The 16,248-nt window shown below is 35.2% G+C and overlaps 1 protein-coding gene across 1 annotated transcript in view; it reads right to left on the bottom strand.

The window, feature by feature from the left end:
- The window catches only part of KIF21A (kinesin family member 21A), a 171,524-nt gene that overhangs the window by 26,424 nt on the left and 128,852 nt on the right, over positions 1–16,248 (bottom strand). The window contains 6 exon segments of the mRNA XM_020973700.2: positions 2,424–2,462; positions 4,437–4,565; positions 5,720–5,827; positions 8,320–8,534; positions 12,125–12,179; positions 15,920–15,980. Coding sequence (XP_020829359.1) covers positions 2,424–2,462; positions 4,437–4,565; positions 5,720–5,827; positions 8,320–8,534; positions 12,125–12,179; positions 15,920–15,980 — 607 coding nt within the window.

Below are 16,248 nucleotides of genomic sequence, written 5' to 3'. Positions count from 1 at the left end.
CAGAAAAGTGCATTATCTTTGGGGGGAATTATAATCAGTTTGGCTAAAGAATGAGAAAAGCAGGATGAGATATAGCTATGGTAGGGAGTAGCATATTGTGGAGGAACCTGAATGCCTGACAAAGGAGTTTGAATGGTTCTCAGTAGATGATATGGAGGCACTGATGATTTTTGAGCAGAAAAGTGACAGGGCCAGATCTATGGATGAATGAATGAATATGAATGAACGCATGTATTAAAAACTTAAGTACATTACTATGCAAAACCTTGTGCAAAGCACTGTGCTAAATGTTAGGCTCCTGCCCACATTCTAATGGGTGAGGCAACAAATATAGTAGGTTCAGTGACAAGTAATTGGTCATTAGGGTCCAGTAGGCAGTTGTTATGAACATGAAGGACAGATTGCAGGGAAAGAGTAGAGATGGGAAGAGGTGTTAGGAGCATACTGCAACAGGTAGCTGAACGAGGTCCTAGACAAAGGGCAGTGGCAGTGGAAACTGAGCAGGGAATGAATTTAGAAAGATGTAGGCAGATTACTATCTACCACTAAAATCTGCTATATTACTACTACTACTAGAGGTAGATGTAGTAGAATTAGTGCTCTGTTCATTAAATAGTGGATAGTAAAATATTTCTGACTAGTGTTAGTAGTATTACTCCCATGTTTTATTAACTTGAATACTACTGCCTGGAGGATGGGGGTAGTTACATTTATTAACTTCACTTTTTCTCATGTATAAATTTGATATAATAGTATAAGTTCATTGATTTAAGAATCTCATAAAGTTTGGTCGGTTCATTTCAGGTTGTGATCCTAGAATTTACATCTTTCTCCTCAGTCAGAAGACAGTCAGTTAATAATATGTTTGCTGAAAACTTTTTTAAAAACAACTGGCACATCCTCAAAAAATAAAAATCTGAGTCTTCTCAATGCTAACAGATTCTTAGTCATACTCATGTTAGGTTTAATATATTTATATACCAAACTCTGTGTGTATGTATGCGTAGTGTGTACAATTTTACTCTGGTCAATCATACCCATTCAAGAGGTGTCACAGCTCTGCATCAAGTAAAATGTAAGGTTTCCATCCATAGCAATTACAGAGCAATTTATTCTTTGGTTAATGCTCAGTGTGATAAACAGTTGAGTCAAATAGAACATAATTTATCCAATTATGCAATCTTAGTCTTCTCTAACAAGAAAAACATGAGCTGTTTTTATGTTCCTCATAGAACCGTCAGTTATTAGAGCCTCATTAAACTGTGTCCTAGGTGATGTGATTTCAAACATGATTATTAGAATATTACATAGTTTTTAATAACATTCCTCCAAATACTTGCCCTCTCTGATTTGTGTCTATACAATAAACTGGATAGTTAAAAGAGGCCTGGAACTATTATTTTTTATTCTTATGAATGTATTATAAAAATAAGGAGAAAATTTTAAGTTGGATTTTGATTTTTTATTACAGAGAAACAGCCTTAATTTTTTAGAGCTTGATTTAGTGAGCTTGAAGACCATCACAAAGTCAATATAAATTAGGCATACATATAACATTTTGTTTCCTATTTAAAATAAAACCATATGAATTTGAAAAAAAGTCAAATTTTGAGTACTATAAAATAGTACAGTAGAAATATTGAAGTTATTGTTCAGCAAAAATTAAATAGAAAAAAAATTCTCCATATTTGTCCAGGACATCCATAAAAGCATATAGCAATGAATAGGAACATTTCATCTCACCTTCCTCCTGCCTAAATTCTAAAAGGTTGGATAGTAATCAACAAAATTGCTAAATAACAGGAAAAATAAAGAGACAGAAATAGACAAAAGGAAAGAGGAAGACAGGGGTGAAAAGGTAATGGAAAATTCCAAGAATAGTTATTCTTTTAAATTAAAAGCCAATCAGGAATGTAATTCCATATATTAAAATCTTATTTTCCTTTCATTTCCTTTATTGCTTTGTTCTTTTTTTGTCATTCATACCATTCAAGATATCTGTTGTTCTACAGAACTTCCTAAGAATTCTCAATTTAAAATAATATTAATAGCCACAAATATCTCCTGCAGAACTCCTAATTTCTATGAATTATATCTATGAATTAACAAATAGGCAATAATTCTTATCAGCATCTATGCATATATAATTCATACTTTTGAAAAATATTGTACACACAGACAGCAAGCAAAGACTATAAATTTTAAAAGCCACTATAACAAAAAAGTTTACCCCTATTTTCCCCTAAAATGCATGCTTACAAAAGGGTAAATTTCTGGCAGAAAAAAGTAAAACTCAATGCAGGTATATGGTTTAGAAGAAAGCGAAAAAAGAACATGCAAGAAAATGAGACTATGTTTGGAAAACTCTTGAAAGACATTTTAAGAAATGAGACCAGAATGTAGGAAAGAAAGAGAGAAAGTACCTGTGTACCTCCGACAGAGAAGAATCACTGTCATCAGACCTACAGCAAACAGTGGTAGTATCACGAGGAGAAAGAATACAGGTATCAGCATTGTAAAGTTTCTGAAAGAACTGAACATTAATAGTACAGCTAACCCACAAATGCTACCAACATTTTGCTCATGGTGTCCTGCTTCTGCATTTGAGGGAATATCAATAATTTTTAAAATTGTTAATATGGATACTAGTCTAACTTTTATTTCAAGTTTTTACTTTTATTCCAGGTTTTCCAAATTATAACATACTTACTGGAAGAATATTAAGGCCACAGAGAATGCAGGGCATAATGTAACATAAATTCCTTCAATTTAAAACAATTTTTATTAATTTTCCTCAAAATTAAAAACTTTAAATCCACAAAAAGACAGCCTCTAACTTGGAAGTTCCACTAGGAATGAGTACAGTGAATTTCATCTTTAAATGCATCAAAAATATTAGTTAAATGCAAGGAAAAACCATTTTGTTTTTATATACCACTTGCTCAGACCTAAAGGTGGGGGAGTCACATTGTGGCTCTGTGACTCATAAGCCTTCAAAATGGAGACTAGCTCTGTTTGTCTTCAATAGGCTTAGTAAAAGAATGGGATGGAGGGCAGGGTTTGATAAGCCTGCATGAGACAAGACTCAATGTATGGAATTAGTTTTTGTCTGGTTTCCAATGCGCCAGTATAATAAATGGCCTAGGAACTATTCTAACATATGGCTGTTTGTTGAAAAGGAGACTTACTGAAAATAGAGTGGGGATAAAGGAAGAACTCAAGAAGGAAATGGGGGTTGATTACAGGTTACAGTAATTTTCCTTCTATAAACAAAACTTTTCAAATATCTTTCAGCTTTAAAAATATTATTTATAGAGTCAAATTAAGTTAGTAAATTTCACTTGGAAATGCAGAACTATGTGCAAGTTATCAAAATTATTCCAAAAAAATTCTTAGGATAGTTAAAGTTACCATAGAGGTTATTTGGTAATTTTTAAAGACACTTAATGAAAGCACAATTATCAAAAGGAATACTCAATTTATTTCCCAAATATTGCCACATATATTTATTAATCTAAAGAAAAATAATAAAATGTAGATACAAGTTAAAATAAATTAGAACCACTCTGACTTCAATTAAATTATTTCAAAATAGAAATTTCAGTTATATCCACTGCATTATATTTTGCCTGAAATTTTAATTAATTATTAATTAGCAGAAAGTCCTACACAAGCTAGATTGATTTTTAAATGGTATTTGATGGCATCCTGTAAATTTTATGATCCACTTTAACACTTGAAGAAAATGAATAGCTTAGAAAAATAAGCAATGAAAAAATACACATACTCTCAACATGCTACAATTTAAACTTAAAACAGTTTCTAATTACTAATAAGAGTTAATATGTCATTATACCAAACAGTGTCAGTATTGAATTTTTTCAAGAGATATTCTGGTTGAATAATTTTTAAAAGTTTGTTCTTAAAATCTTAATGTTCTCATTGTCAGTATGTCAAAAAATATAGAGTACTCCTTTTTCCAAAACCAGAATTGATGCCATTCTTTGGTAGAGATGTTCTGATCGATCAAAAGGATAAACTCTATTTAAGAAAAGTCATTTTAGACCATTATTTATAACAGAAGTTAGAGAATTTGCCTCTAGCAATACAGAATATCGGAGTGAGAAGATGCCATAAGAATTGCATTGTGGGCTTAAGCTTCTATGGGTCCTGAAGATATATTTCTTTTGAAAGAATCAGGAAAGTTAAGCTCTGAAAGTACATAAGTACTAATCTTCTAATAATGAATACCATACTGAAGGAAAAGAGTTTTCTCTAATTTTTACCCTATATTTCATTTAAACACTCATGTGCTAGAAAATAAATTTTAAAATATAACAAGTGTTTTAACTTGGGAGGAGATGAAAAGATTTTTTGGAAAACATACTAAAGAACTTAGAATGCCATGGAAAGTCCAGCTTTCCCCTGAGACTTACTTATCATGCTGAACTGATGTGTTTCCCTGAGAAACAGTAAGACGACTAAAAACATTCAATTCATTACGGGGCCGGCTTGGTGGGGAAGAAGGAGGTGAAAGACTAGCCTCTGAGGTTCCAGAATCTGAGCTACAAAAAAAAAAAAGAAGAAGAAGAAGCAGAAGCAGAAGAAGAAGAACATTGAAGATGTGTCTTTAGTTGGTTATGATTTGTTAGAAAAAGCTGAATGAAACATACCTAACACAGCTTTAATTAGGTGTTCCCAGTATAAAGAAAAGATAACAGAGCATGCATTCTCACAAGAATTCTGAACAATGAACACTTGACACTTTCTAGCTGTGTGACCCTGGGCAAGTCACTTAACCTCGACTACCTCACCCCCCTCCAAAAAAAAAAAAGAAAAAAGAAAAAAAGGGGTGGAAACTAGGTGCAGCAGTGGATAGAGTTCTGGCCTTGAAGTCAGGAGGACCTGAGTTCAAATCCAGCCTTAGACACGTGATACTTACTAGTTGTGTGAGCTTGGGCAAGTCACTTAACCCTGATTGCCTCACCCAAAAGTAAAAAAAAAAAAGAATTCTGAATAATGAAAAATCTTGTTGTCTGGTATTCTTGGCTGACCACTATATGGGCTACAGAGAAAGTTCTGTCTGAGAAAACCAGAAGTCAGTGTAAATATATATCTTGCTCAAATATCTGTAGAACATTTTGTCTGATTCTTATCTTTATAAGTCATTTATTTCCTTTATTCCTAAAATACTCTGAAGGATTTGATTCAGTACTATCAGTTAGGCAAATAATATAAAAACCTGAGGCTATGTCTCTATGTATCTTTAATTAGAGAACTAAGATAGCTAAACAATCAGCTGATTGCCTCTCAGAAGTATGTGATAAATCAATGTGATTAAAATAATTTGTTATGGGTATCTCAGTGTCTGCATTTGGGCAAAGACCTTCTTACTTGATATTTGCTTTTGAGAGGCAGTTTGGCTCAGTGGACAGATAGAAAGTTGGCCCTGGAAACAGGAAGTCACGGTTCATGCCCCACCTCTGACATACACTAGCTGTGTAATCTTGGGCAAACCACTTAACTTTTCAAGCTCTAGGAAACGCTCTGATTATAAATTACAGAGATGGTGCTCACTTGCTTTAGTAAGATGGAATTTAAATTAGCTGGGAGTTTCCTATAGTATGAAATAACAGGTCCAATTTCTATCCTAAGTTTTAGACATATTATCACTGAAGAGTCTATTTGATCTGGGAGACGAATGGTAATAGCAACTTACTGTTTTTGTTCCTTAGTCTTTGATTTTTCTGCTCTCTCAAATGCCTTTCTCTTGGTTAAAGGTGAAGGTTCAGGCATTTTCTTTTCAGGTAGAGATGGTTGCCTAGAGCTAAGATGACAGTAAAAATTATTTTAAGTATTAAAATTTAAAAACTGAAATATAATTTAATTGGTGATATTGTCCCATTTATGAGGCCATTTGCCACATAAATTATTTTTTTCCTAAAAGAGGCATTTAAAAATGAGCATGATGTGAAAAAAGATAAAAAACAGAAACTCAGGATAAGAAAAACTTACAAATTATTTAAACAAATCTCACTAAATATATACATTTTTATGTGGTTTCATTTAACATTCAAACATCAGTGGTACATTATTCCATGCCTATGCTATATATACTTTAAATAGTGGTTAAATGAGATGTAAAACTGAATCACTAATTATCAAGAAATTAACAAGATATAAGACATTGTTTTTTTAAAAACACAGTATCTCAAAATAACACAAGTTGAATAAAAAATACAACCATACAAATGAGTTAGTTTTATTTAATATCATGGTAAATTATGAGAATAAGAACTCTCTGAATTCAACCCAAGAAAATTCAACAAACATTTGTATTTGAAAATTCAGCAAGCACCCACTATGTACTATAGACACTTTTTTTAAAACAATTTAGCATCCCCTATCCTATTCTAATTGTCAAAATTTTATGTTGTCTTGTTCTCATTTTTAGATTGCAACAAAATCAGCAATGAGGCAGTTTATTTGGAAAAAGGATCTTTGCTTTATATTTATCCTTGACTATGAAGAAAATGATTTTAAAATGACTCAAATTTTAAAAGTATACTCCATAGAATAAGTGGGAAAAAATGTTATTGCCAAAGCATATGATATTCACTTATCTTAAAATATGAACCAGATTTTGCCACAGAAAAGGTATAAAACAGATGAAGTTTGATATATTTCAAGTAAATTATTTTACTTTGAACAGTAAGCAATTTCAGTCATTTACTGACTAAATCTTTATAACAATCTCAGAAAGAATATACACAAGGGGCAGCTAGGTGGCGCAGTGGATAGAGCTCTGGCCTTGGAGTCAGGAGGACCTGAGTTCAAATCTGGCCTCAGATATTTGACACTTAATTGCTACATGATCCTGGGCAAATCACTCAATCCCAACTGCCTCACCAAAAAGCAAAATACATAAATAAACACACACACACACACACACACACACACACACACACACACACAAATTAACATTTAAGAAGATTTAACTACAGTAAAGGAGACATAACTAAGACAACAGTGCCTTCCATGATCAATAAAACCCATCATGAGGGCTAAATACTAAAAACTGCAAAAAAGGCAAAAAGAAGATATTACCTGAATCTGGATTCCAGGCCATAATCTTGGAGTCTTGAGGCTCCAAAAGTTTCTATTCATCTGACAGACTAAATATTGAAATACACGTGTTCCTAAAATCCACTCTAATCTTTTAAGCAAAATTTTATCATGAAAGTGTTGAAATGCTCAGCTGTGTCAGTTAGCAGTCTCTAAACAGCAACTGCAATTATTTATGCCACTTCAGGCACATGCAAGAAATACCTGCCATCATTAAAATAAAACCTAAACTGAAGACATCAGAAATATCTGTAGAAAATAAAGGTTATGATAAAAGAACAGATTTTTTTTTGAGTGGGGAAAAATGTGTTGATTAGCTTATCTGCAACATTCAGATCTGATAGGTATACATACATAGACCGTTATTTTTAATATTCTTTAATAGAGCCATGCCCACAAATTATTTGGTAAATTGTGTGCGAGGGTTAGTATGAAAGATGTTGATGAAGATCTGAACTAGAAAATGGCTGATAAAAATTTTAAATATGAAAAAAAAGATCTGTGGGGATAGGTTATATTATTCGATCCCCAAAAGAAAACAATTTTAAAACAGAACTATCTATCTCTCAGCTGTAGTTCTGTATGCAATGAAAAAAAAGTGTGTGCCAGCATGGCATGTGAAAAGATTATAGGGGGCTAGAGCTGGGCTTCATAGTGACAGGGAAGGAGACTACAGCTCCTACTTGTGATACTTTAAGGGAAATATCTTCTGCTGGGAAATGATTAAATACAATAAATTTCATGGAGTGAAGGATTAATATGTTTTTTAAAATTATGTATTTCATAAATAAGTTACGAAGGACTAGTAGACCTCTATTGTGTCCAAGTTCTGAAAATGAGGGCATTTGCAATGGATTTAATATAATCTAATAGATGTCTAAAATTAAGATTAGAATTTATGTTTATGCAACTGCCCCTAAAAAAAACCCTTTCCATCTAAGAGATCACCCTTAAAATTCAGAAACAAGACAACTTTAATTCTGAAAAAAATTCACCCCAAAAAGATTCTAAATCCACATAAACTTTAAAGTGTGAAAAAAAAATTAACACTATTTACAAGTGCATCTAATACTTATTAGTCTGAAAATTACAGATCCTATAAATTAAAAAAAGTTCACACTACATACAAGATATTTGCCACATGCATATAAAAAGCCAAAAGACAGAAAGTTAGTTTAGCTGGGCCAAACTTACATGCTGCCTATCTTAGAAGGTAAGCCAGACGGGGGAATGAGATCTTTCTCCCTAGCAGAAGTACCACTTGTCTCTGTATTCATTCCAATCTCTTGCCCTTCTGCAACAGGTGTAAGAGGGCCAGACAAGATGGCATCTCCTGTACTAGTGTCTGAAGCTAGTTCACTGCTATCTGCATAGAGCAATTCCATTTGAGTTGTGGTCCTCCTTCGTGCCTAATACCCAAAGGGGGAAAAAGTAGTTAGAAGCAAACTATTATTTAAAAGATTAAGAAATATCTTAAATTTACATTTTCATTTTTAATAAATATATATATATATATATATATATATATATATATATATATATATATGTGTATATATAAAAAATGTACACCAGGACATCATATGAGAAGATGAGGGGCTAGAGCTAAAGCTTAGATGTAAATAAATGAAAATTTTAAATCTGTCACTTAATTGTAGAACCGCAAGTTAAAGCTCAGTGATTTCCTCTATAAAAGGCTGAATATATTTAAATCATCTTATAATTGTGTCAAATTATAGAATTGTATTATCTCTACAGAACTACTGTGCCTAACTCACGATAACAGCAAATTAGTTCTACCAATGATATACAACAGCAGTTACTTAACAGCCTGAATAATTAAACTAGTAGGAAGGAAAGCCACTTCTAAGATTTACAATGAAATCCACATATTTTTAGCCTAATTAATATGAAACCCATTCCAATTTCTTTAGATGCTAGATGTATGACAACTAGGATGGGTGATTTAAACATATGTGGTGAAAGTGCACAGCTCAGATTCTCAGGATCTGGCCTTGCTTGCGTTAGTGATAGAAATGCGTAGATTCCTTAAGAATCTAGCCAATATGGCAGATTCTTTAAATCTCATCCACCCTGACTGATGTTCTAATAAACCTTGTCTTTGGCTGAAAAAACTCTTGGGTCAAATTCATCCAGACAGGACCCTCGTGGCGTGATTTTGGGGTCCCAGCACCTCTAAACCTCAACATTTTGATGGCCCATACAGGAAGCTGCCTAATTCCATGCTCTTCTCCTGGAAGGTATATAAGTGTCCCCCCACCCTTTCTTGCCCTGCAGTTGGGGTCACTCTCCAAGTACCTAGGAAGGTGTGGAGGTGCTTTTTGGGCAGATAGTTACAAGGCTGTCTTGCACTTGGCCTGACACTCTTAGGCTCTTGGTCCACTGGCTCAGTTCGAGGTCATGGACCTGGGTACACCTTCTGCAGCACAGAGGACAAAGATGGATGCCCTATCTGGAAGCATATGCACAATTCTGTTAATTCTCTCGGCACTAGGAAATTGGGAAAACTGCAGGTGCTTTCTGATTCCCTGAGGCTTACTTACTCCCATCCTACACCCCTAGATCCTCTTTCATGGAGACTACAGCTAGAACAACTAAAGTTAGAACAGCTAAAAACATTCTTAGCAGATTCTGGAGGTTTTGTGATTGATCATTAAGGAGTTTTGAAACATCTCCTCACAACCCTGGTCACTCCCTTCTCCCATTCCCTTCCCTTGAGTCAATAGGGTATCATTATTAATCTCTCTCATAGAAGAAGAAAGTTTCACCCTTCTCCCCTCACCTTCAAATATGCCTACTTGGCAAAAGGAAGGAGTGGGGAAGAGGCAGCAACTACAGCGTGGGCCCCACTAGCAATGGCCTTGGGCCCTGGGGCAACCTTCACCTGGAAGCATCACCCAGGTTCAGCACACCCTGCTCAGCCCCCCACACCTACTTCAGCCCCCAGCAGCCATGGGGAGAGATGAAAGGGAGACGGGTCAAGGTAAAGAAGATGACCAGCCTTCGAACCTGGGTAAGACCGCTCTTTTAAAGTTGTAGTTTTAACTGTTAATGATGAGATGCTGATTCTCTGTGTAAACTAATTTGGAAATGCATTTAACAAAAAGGAAGTCACCTGATTGGTAATGGGTTTTTTCAAGTTTCAAACTGGTAAACATTTTGTATCGGTTATGTCAAGCAACTTTCCATAATTTGGTTAGAGCTAAAACAATCTGACTATTGTTGGTTATTGCTTTAATGTATAAACTTGCCAAAAAGCTTGTCTGGGTTATGGCCTGTTGATAATTTGCCAGTATATGGAAATAATCTCTAACAATTGGCTTTTTCACACCACGAGAACTTTAAATTTGAGATGTAAATCCAGGGAAAGTTTTTCCTAAGCTATGATTAATTAAACTTGCTGTTTGAGGTAAAAGCTCATGGTTTTATTTTGAGTTGTCTGATGGATCTTAATAATCCATCCATCATCAATAATCCACCATCTGAGAGAAATGCCACAAACTACTAGGACAGAATGTGATACTGGTGGGAAGTCAGCTTCGGTAAAAGATGAGAGGACAGTTTTAGCCTCTATCTAAGATGGGATTCTTCTAGCTCAGTTTCCCCATTATGTCCCTTTGAAAAGGAATGTTACCCACCTGGCTATTCCTGAATCTGGCTACGAGGTGGATTTGATATAGCATGGTTGGAAAACTATGAATTGTCTCAATTCAAGTAAAGCTAAGGATGTTTTATGCTAAAATATTTGGGCCCTAAATCTTTTATAGCAAATTTCTATAGTCAGAGCAAACAGACAGCAAAAGATACAAGCACAATGCAAGTGTATGAGATCTTGCTGTTTTGACCTGAATCATTCAATACCCCCAAACAACTGAAATTAAGTCAGAAACATCTTCAGTTTGGTTGGGGAAGGAAAATTTCAGTGATAATTGAAGTGAAAGTCAGTCTCTTGGCAAATTCATTTCTGTAACTATTGAACACAGGGGTGGAAAACTTCTGCCTGCAAAAGCGTTAATTAAACTTTTGAAAAAGTAATAAGATCAAATAACCCTACAGGTCAAATGTAAATGATTTTAATGGGGCTCTTAGAGTTTTTACTAATCTATATATCTGTTCCCTCCAGTCTTTTCTGTCAGATTTGTGTCTTCTAGACTACAGGCTATTCACCTACAGTTGGTGGCAAACAGTGGGTACCAGCCAATGTCGCCCCATCATCCCCTGAATGCAAGCTTGTGCTCAGTTCCAGTCAACCTTGTTCTCTTTCGGACCCCCTCAAGGCAGGGACAGCATTATACCCCTTGCCAGCAGGAAGCAGTTTCAGAAGCCAAGACCTATGCCTCTTACCCCAAAAGAATTTGGGTCCCATTTGTTTGAGGGGGGAATGATATGGATGGGATCAGAACCCCTAAAAAGAAAAGACCATGTCTTTGGGATCTAGACCCCAAAAAGGAAAAGCCCACATGGACTTTCCCACATGGCCAAATCTCTGGCATTCTCCTGAAGCTATAATCCTATCAATTGGCCTTTCATTATCGCCTACCCAATCTCCCAATTCTATTACCTAGCTGAGTCCTCCACTGTCCTACCTCCCTATGGACACTTCCCACCCTTAATCCTATCTAGATTCCATTCTCCCTTGGCCACCTGGTCTAGGTCCCTGGCTACTTGGGACCCCAGACTACTTGGCTACTCCTAGATTCCTCCCACACTTTCTGTATATAAGGTCCATCTGCCCTCCATTAAAGTGCTCAGATTCTTAAGATCTGGCCCACTTGCATTAATGACACAAATGCTTAGATTCCTTAAGAGTCTCACCAACATGGTGGATTCTTTAAATCTCACCCCCCCCCCAAATCAATGCTCTGATAAACCTTGTCTTTGGGCTGATAAGAAAAGAAAAGAAAAGAAAATGCATAGATGTGCCGATAAAAGATTTGTAGTAGAAATTCACATTTTTCCCGTTGTCTTTATTTCACCTTACCTTGTTTTTTGGCTTAACTTCACCACAAAGCTTCATGAGGTCTGAAGATAGTGAGCTATAGGTAAATAAATCATTGGAAGAATGCTTAAAAACTCTATTTCACAAATATTTATGGCTAAAAATTCTTAACTGGATACTTTATCTTTGTTTTGCTATTACCATATTATTATGGCACAGTAGGAATGGCAAAAACCATACTAGTTGAACACAAGCTATAACAGGAAGCTTTAACATGCTACTAAGGATTTACGTAGGAAGCTAGGTGGCACAGTGGACAGAGCACCAGGCCTGGAGTTGGGAAGACTCATCTTCCTGAGTTCAAATCTAGCCTCAGACACTTACTAGCTGGATGACTCTGGGCAAGTCACTAAACCCTGTTTGCCTCAGTTTCCTCATCTATAAAATGAACTGGAAAAGGATATGGCAAATTACTCTGATATCTTTGCTCAGAAAATCCCCAAATATGGTCACAAAAGTCAAACATAACTGAAAAACAACTGAACAACAAGGATTTAAGTATAGTCCCAAGTAACAATGTCAGCTTTCTGAGGATGAGAAGTGTTAATTACAGACAGTCCTAGGATCATTAGACTATCCATAAATACTGACCTAAATGTTGGTACTCTAAATGAGAGATCCTTATCCAATCACCAGTGAATGTACTGAAGGAACTAAATCACATCAATGTTAATGTTCTCAATATAAGTGAAACCAGAAGACAAAAGTTAGTGGCAGTCAAAAGGAAGGATAGCTCATAAATTCTCTTTAAAGCAGCAAACTGCGCATCCAAAGATAAAAAGAACACCATAATTTCATGGGAAACTTGAATATCATACAAGGCAGTGCTCGTGATGAGAACTTGCAAAAAGACAACTATGAAGACAATTGTAGATTACATACCAACATCTGTCATAGACAATGAGGAGAAAGAAAAATTCTAGGAAGATTTAAAAACTATTTTTGAGGTTTTATCAACACATATTAAAATACTTTGTACAGGTAGGCACAGGGGATGATAGTTAAAACATAAAGGAAAATATTTTCAGGATTAGGAGGTCAAAGGCTTGTACACTACATTGAATTCTAATGCTTGTATAATACAGATACTTTCTTCAGAAATTATCCAGAGTTAAGGACACAGTGATCATCAAATTACTTCACAAAAAAATAAAACTGATTATATTTTACAATAGAAAATGATTGGCTACTGCTGTGGCAGGCATTTCAGAATCACATGATGTATATTAAGACTACAAACTAGTTATAGCTAAGAGCAAAATCAATACCAAATTAGAACAAAAAATTAAAATGAAGTTAATGTAGTTAATGTAGCGTAGTGGAAGGAATTAGAAGATATAGGTTTAAATCCCAGCTCTGTTCCTTACTACTTATATGACCTACAGCTAGTCACTTAACCTCTCACCTATTAAATAAGTGTGGCTGGAATAGATGACCTCTAAGATCCCTTTTAACTTTAAAACACAAGGTCCTATGAAAAAAGGTATCAATTTATATTTTAATCAGACTGTGAAACACCCAATGTGGAAAATTCATCCACCAATGCAGAGAGACACTAGTTTATAACTTTAGGGGGTTATCTGAGGTTCTAAAATGTAAAGTAACTTGCCTAGAGTCACACAGCAAGTAAGTGTGAGAGGTGTGATCTGAACACAGATTCTTCTGTCTCCAGTACTCTATGGAGTCTTCCACACCCTACAAAGTTCGCCAAATTACCTCTCTGAGAAGATAGGGTGTGCAAATGGATGAAAGGATTAATGCAGACTGTCACCATTTCCTAAGACAGCCACTGATATGTGTCAATTGCAACAGTGAAGAAGCCAAAATACCCTAAAAGCCTTGTGTGTTACACTTGCAAAGACAGTGTCTGCCACCTTCATACTAGATCTAGGGCAGAGTTCATATCTAAGTCTAAATGTTCCTATTAGTAAGTAACATTTAACATTAAGCCTGTAACACTGCGGGGCCTTCTAAATGAGATTCGCAATCGGTCAAAATAGTTCCTTGGAATGATCTGCACTAGAAAAACCAAGTGGATGAAGAGTGTCAGTTATGTAGACTATGATACAGACAGCCCGAAGAGCAAGCGTAGTTGCTGTTCAGGCATGTCAGTCACCTCCAACTCTTTCTGACTCCATTTGGGGCTTTCTTGGCAATGATACTGGAGTGGTTTGCCATTTCCTTCTCCAGCTCATTTTACAGATGAGAAAACTGAGGCAAACAGGGTTAAGTGACTTGCCCAGTGTCACATAGCTAGTAAATGTCTAAGGCTAGCTTTGAACTCAGGAAGATTAGTTTTCCTGACTTTAGGCCCGGTGCTCTATCCACTGAACCAACCAGCTGCCCTAAGTATAGTAGATTTATGAATATATACATGTGTGCATGTGTGTGTGTATTTGAATACACATATACACAAATATATACAAATATGCACATACAAACATAAATATACACATCTACATATATATATTTACTTATCTATATAAATATGTCTAGCTATGCATAGATGCACATATATGTGTACACATATATAAATACATATACAAACATGAGAGAGAGAGAAGAATAAAACAGGAACAATATTCCCTAGAGCCCTATCACATAGACTAGGCTAGCTTTTCGTAAAGTCCTAACAACACAGGCTCCCCTAGTTTTCCCTTAAAAGCAGTGAAATTATCCTTGAGATTTAATTGGCTTAGGGGACGAAGGCTTCAACACTGACATAACTTCCTGCTTGACAGGATACAAAATGGGGAGGGGAATGAGGAACTCAGAATCTCAGGATTCTGAGCAACTCAGAAGCAGAAGGCTGTACCTTTGTCAAGTATCTTCTCCATGCTGTGGCTAAGTACCCATCCTTTTGTCACCTACTAAATGTTCCACAGGTCTCTCATTTTATTCCAATCTTGAAGCTGAGGTACCAGGATGGCCTTGTCGGGCCTAGACTACCACAGATGGACAAAGAACTGAACCCAGAATTGAACTGGACAAAAATAGCAGACTGGATTTGCATTTGAGAAACTGCACAATGCTTTTAATTACTCTAAGCTTCTCCCTGAAACAAAAGCCTGTGTTTAAAAATACAAATCCTTCTTGTAAGACTTCAGGGTTGCAAAAAGAACATGATAGTCTTCAAAGAATTAAAGGTGGTGGACTGGTGTATGGTGGATGTGCATATTACCAATAAATAACTGAGCTGCAAAAAACAGCATAAAAGCTAACATTAGAGATGGAGGTGGGATGGTCATATTTGAAGATCCAAGCAAAAACCAATGAACAATCAAATACTCTCTTATCATCCATATAAAGTAAAAGAATTCATAGAAAGACCCCAGCACATAGGGTGGAGCTCCTGTGGAGAATTTATAGAAAGGCATCATCACAAAGAGGGAGGTGTAGTAGACTAAGATATGTACCATCAAACTGAGTATCCACATAATAAGATTTAAAATTTATCAAAATGCTGAAGAATATTTCTGGTTCTAGATAATATCCATTTAGTTAAGTAGTTTAAGTAGTTTTTCTACTATACTGTAATTTAATACAGTTGATGTAATTTCTAAAAAGGTTATAAAAACAAATCAAATATAGTTGTTTTTTTTTAAACTGGAGAACTCATTTAACCTGTGTCTCAATTTCTTCATTTATAAGAAAGGAGATAAAAGTACCCACCTCCCAAGGGTGGTGAGGCTAAAATGATATATATGTAAAGCACTTAGCAAACCTTCAAGTACCATTATCATCAACATCATCATCATTACAAAAAAACTTCTTTACCTTCCCTCTACTCCTGGGCTGTTCAAAGGTGCCTCTTCATCAGTACTATCCTCTATATTCTCTAAAAAAAAAATTTCCAAATAGAAAATTAGATGTCATAATTTAAATCATATTTTAATGAAATGAACCAGCTACCTAAAGTTTAATATATGTATTTCTGTTCTAGTGATTAAATAAAACAAAAAAATTTTAAAATACTTCTTTACTAGATCTTTTTTTTTCTAGAATGATGCAAAACATGAATTAAAAAATGGAAAGTAGGAAGGGTAAGAATATAGAGCATGACATATCAAGAGTGGGAATAATGCTATAAATTTGTGAACAGACAT

This window comes from Phascolarctos cinereus, unplaced genomic scaffold, assembly GCF_003287225.1.
Source record: "Phascolarctos cinereus isolate Bilbo 61053 unplaced genomic scaffold, phaCin_HiC Scaffold_1;HRSCAF=81, whole genome shotgun sequence".
Lineage (NCBI taxonomy): Eukaryota > Metazoa > Chordata > Mammalia > Diprotodontia > Phascolarctidae > Phascolarctos > Phascolarctos cinereus.
The sequence above is the reverse complement of the archived record's forward strand: the minus strand, read 5'-3'. Positions and strand labels throughout refer to the sequence as shown.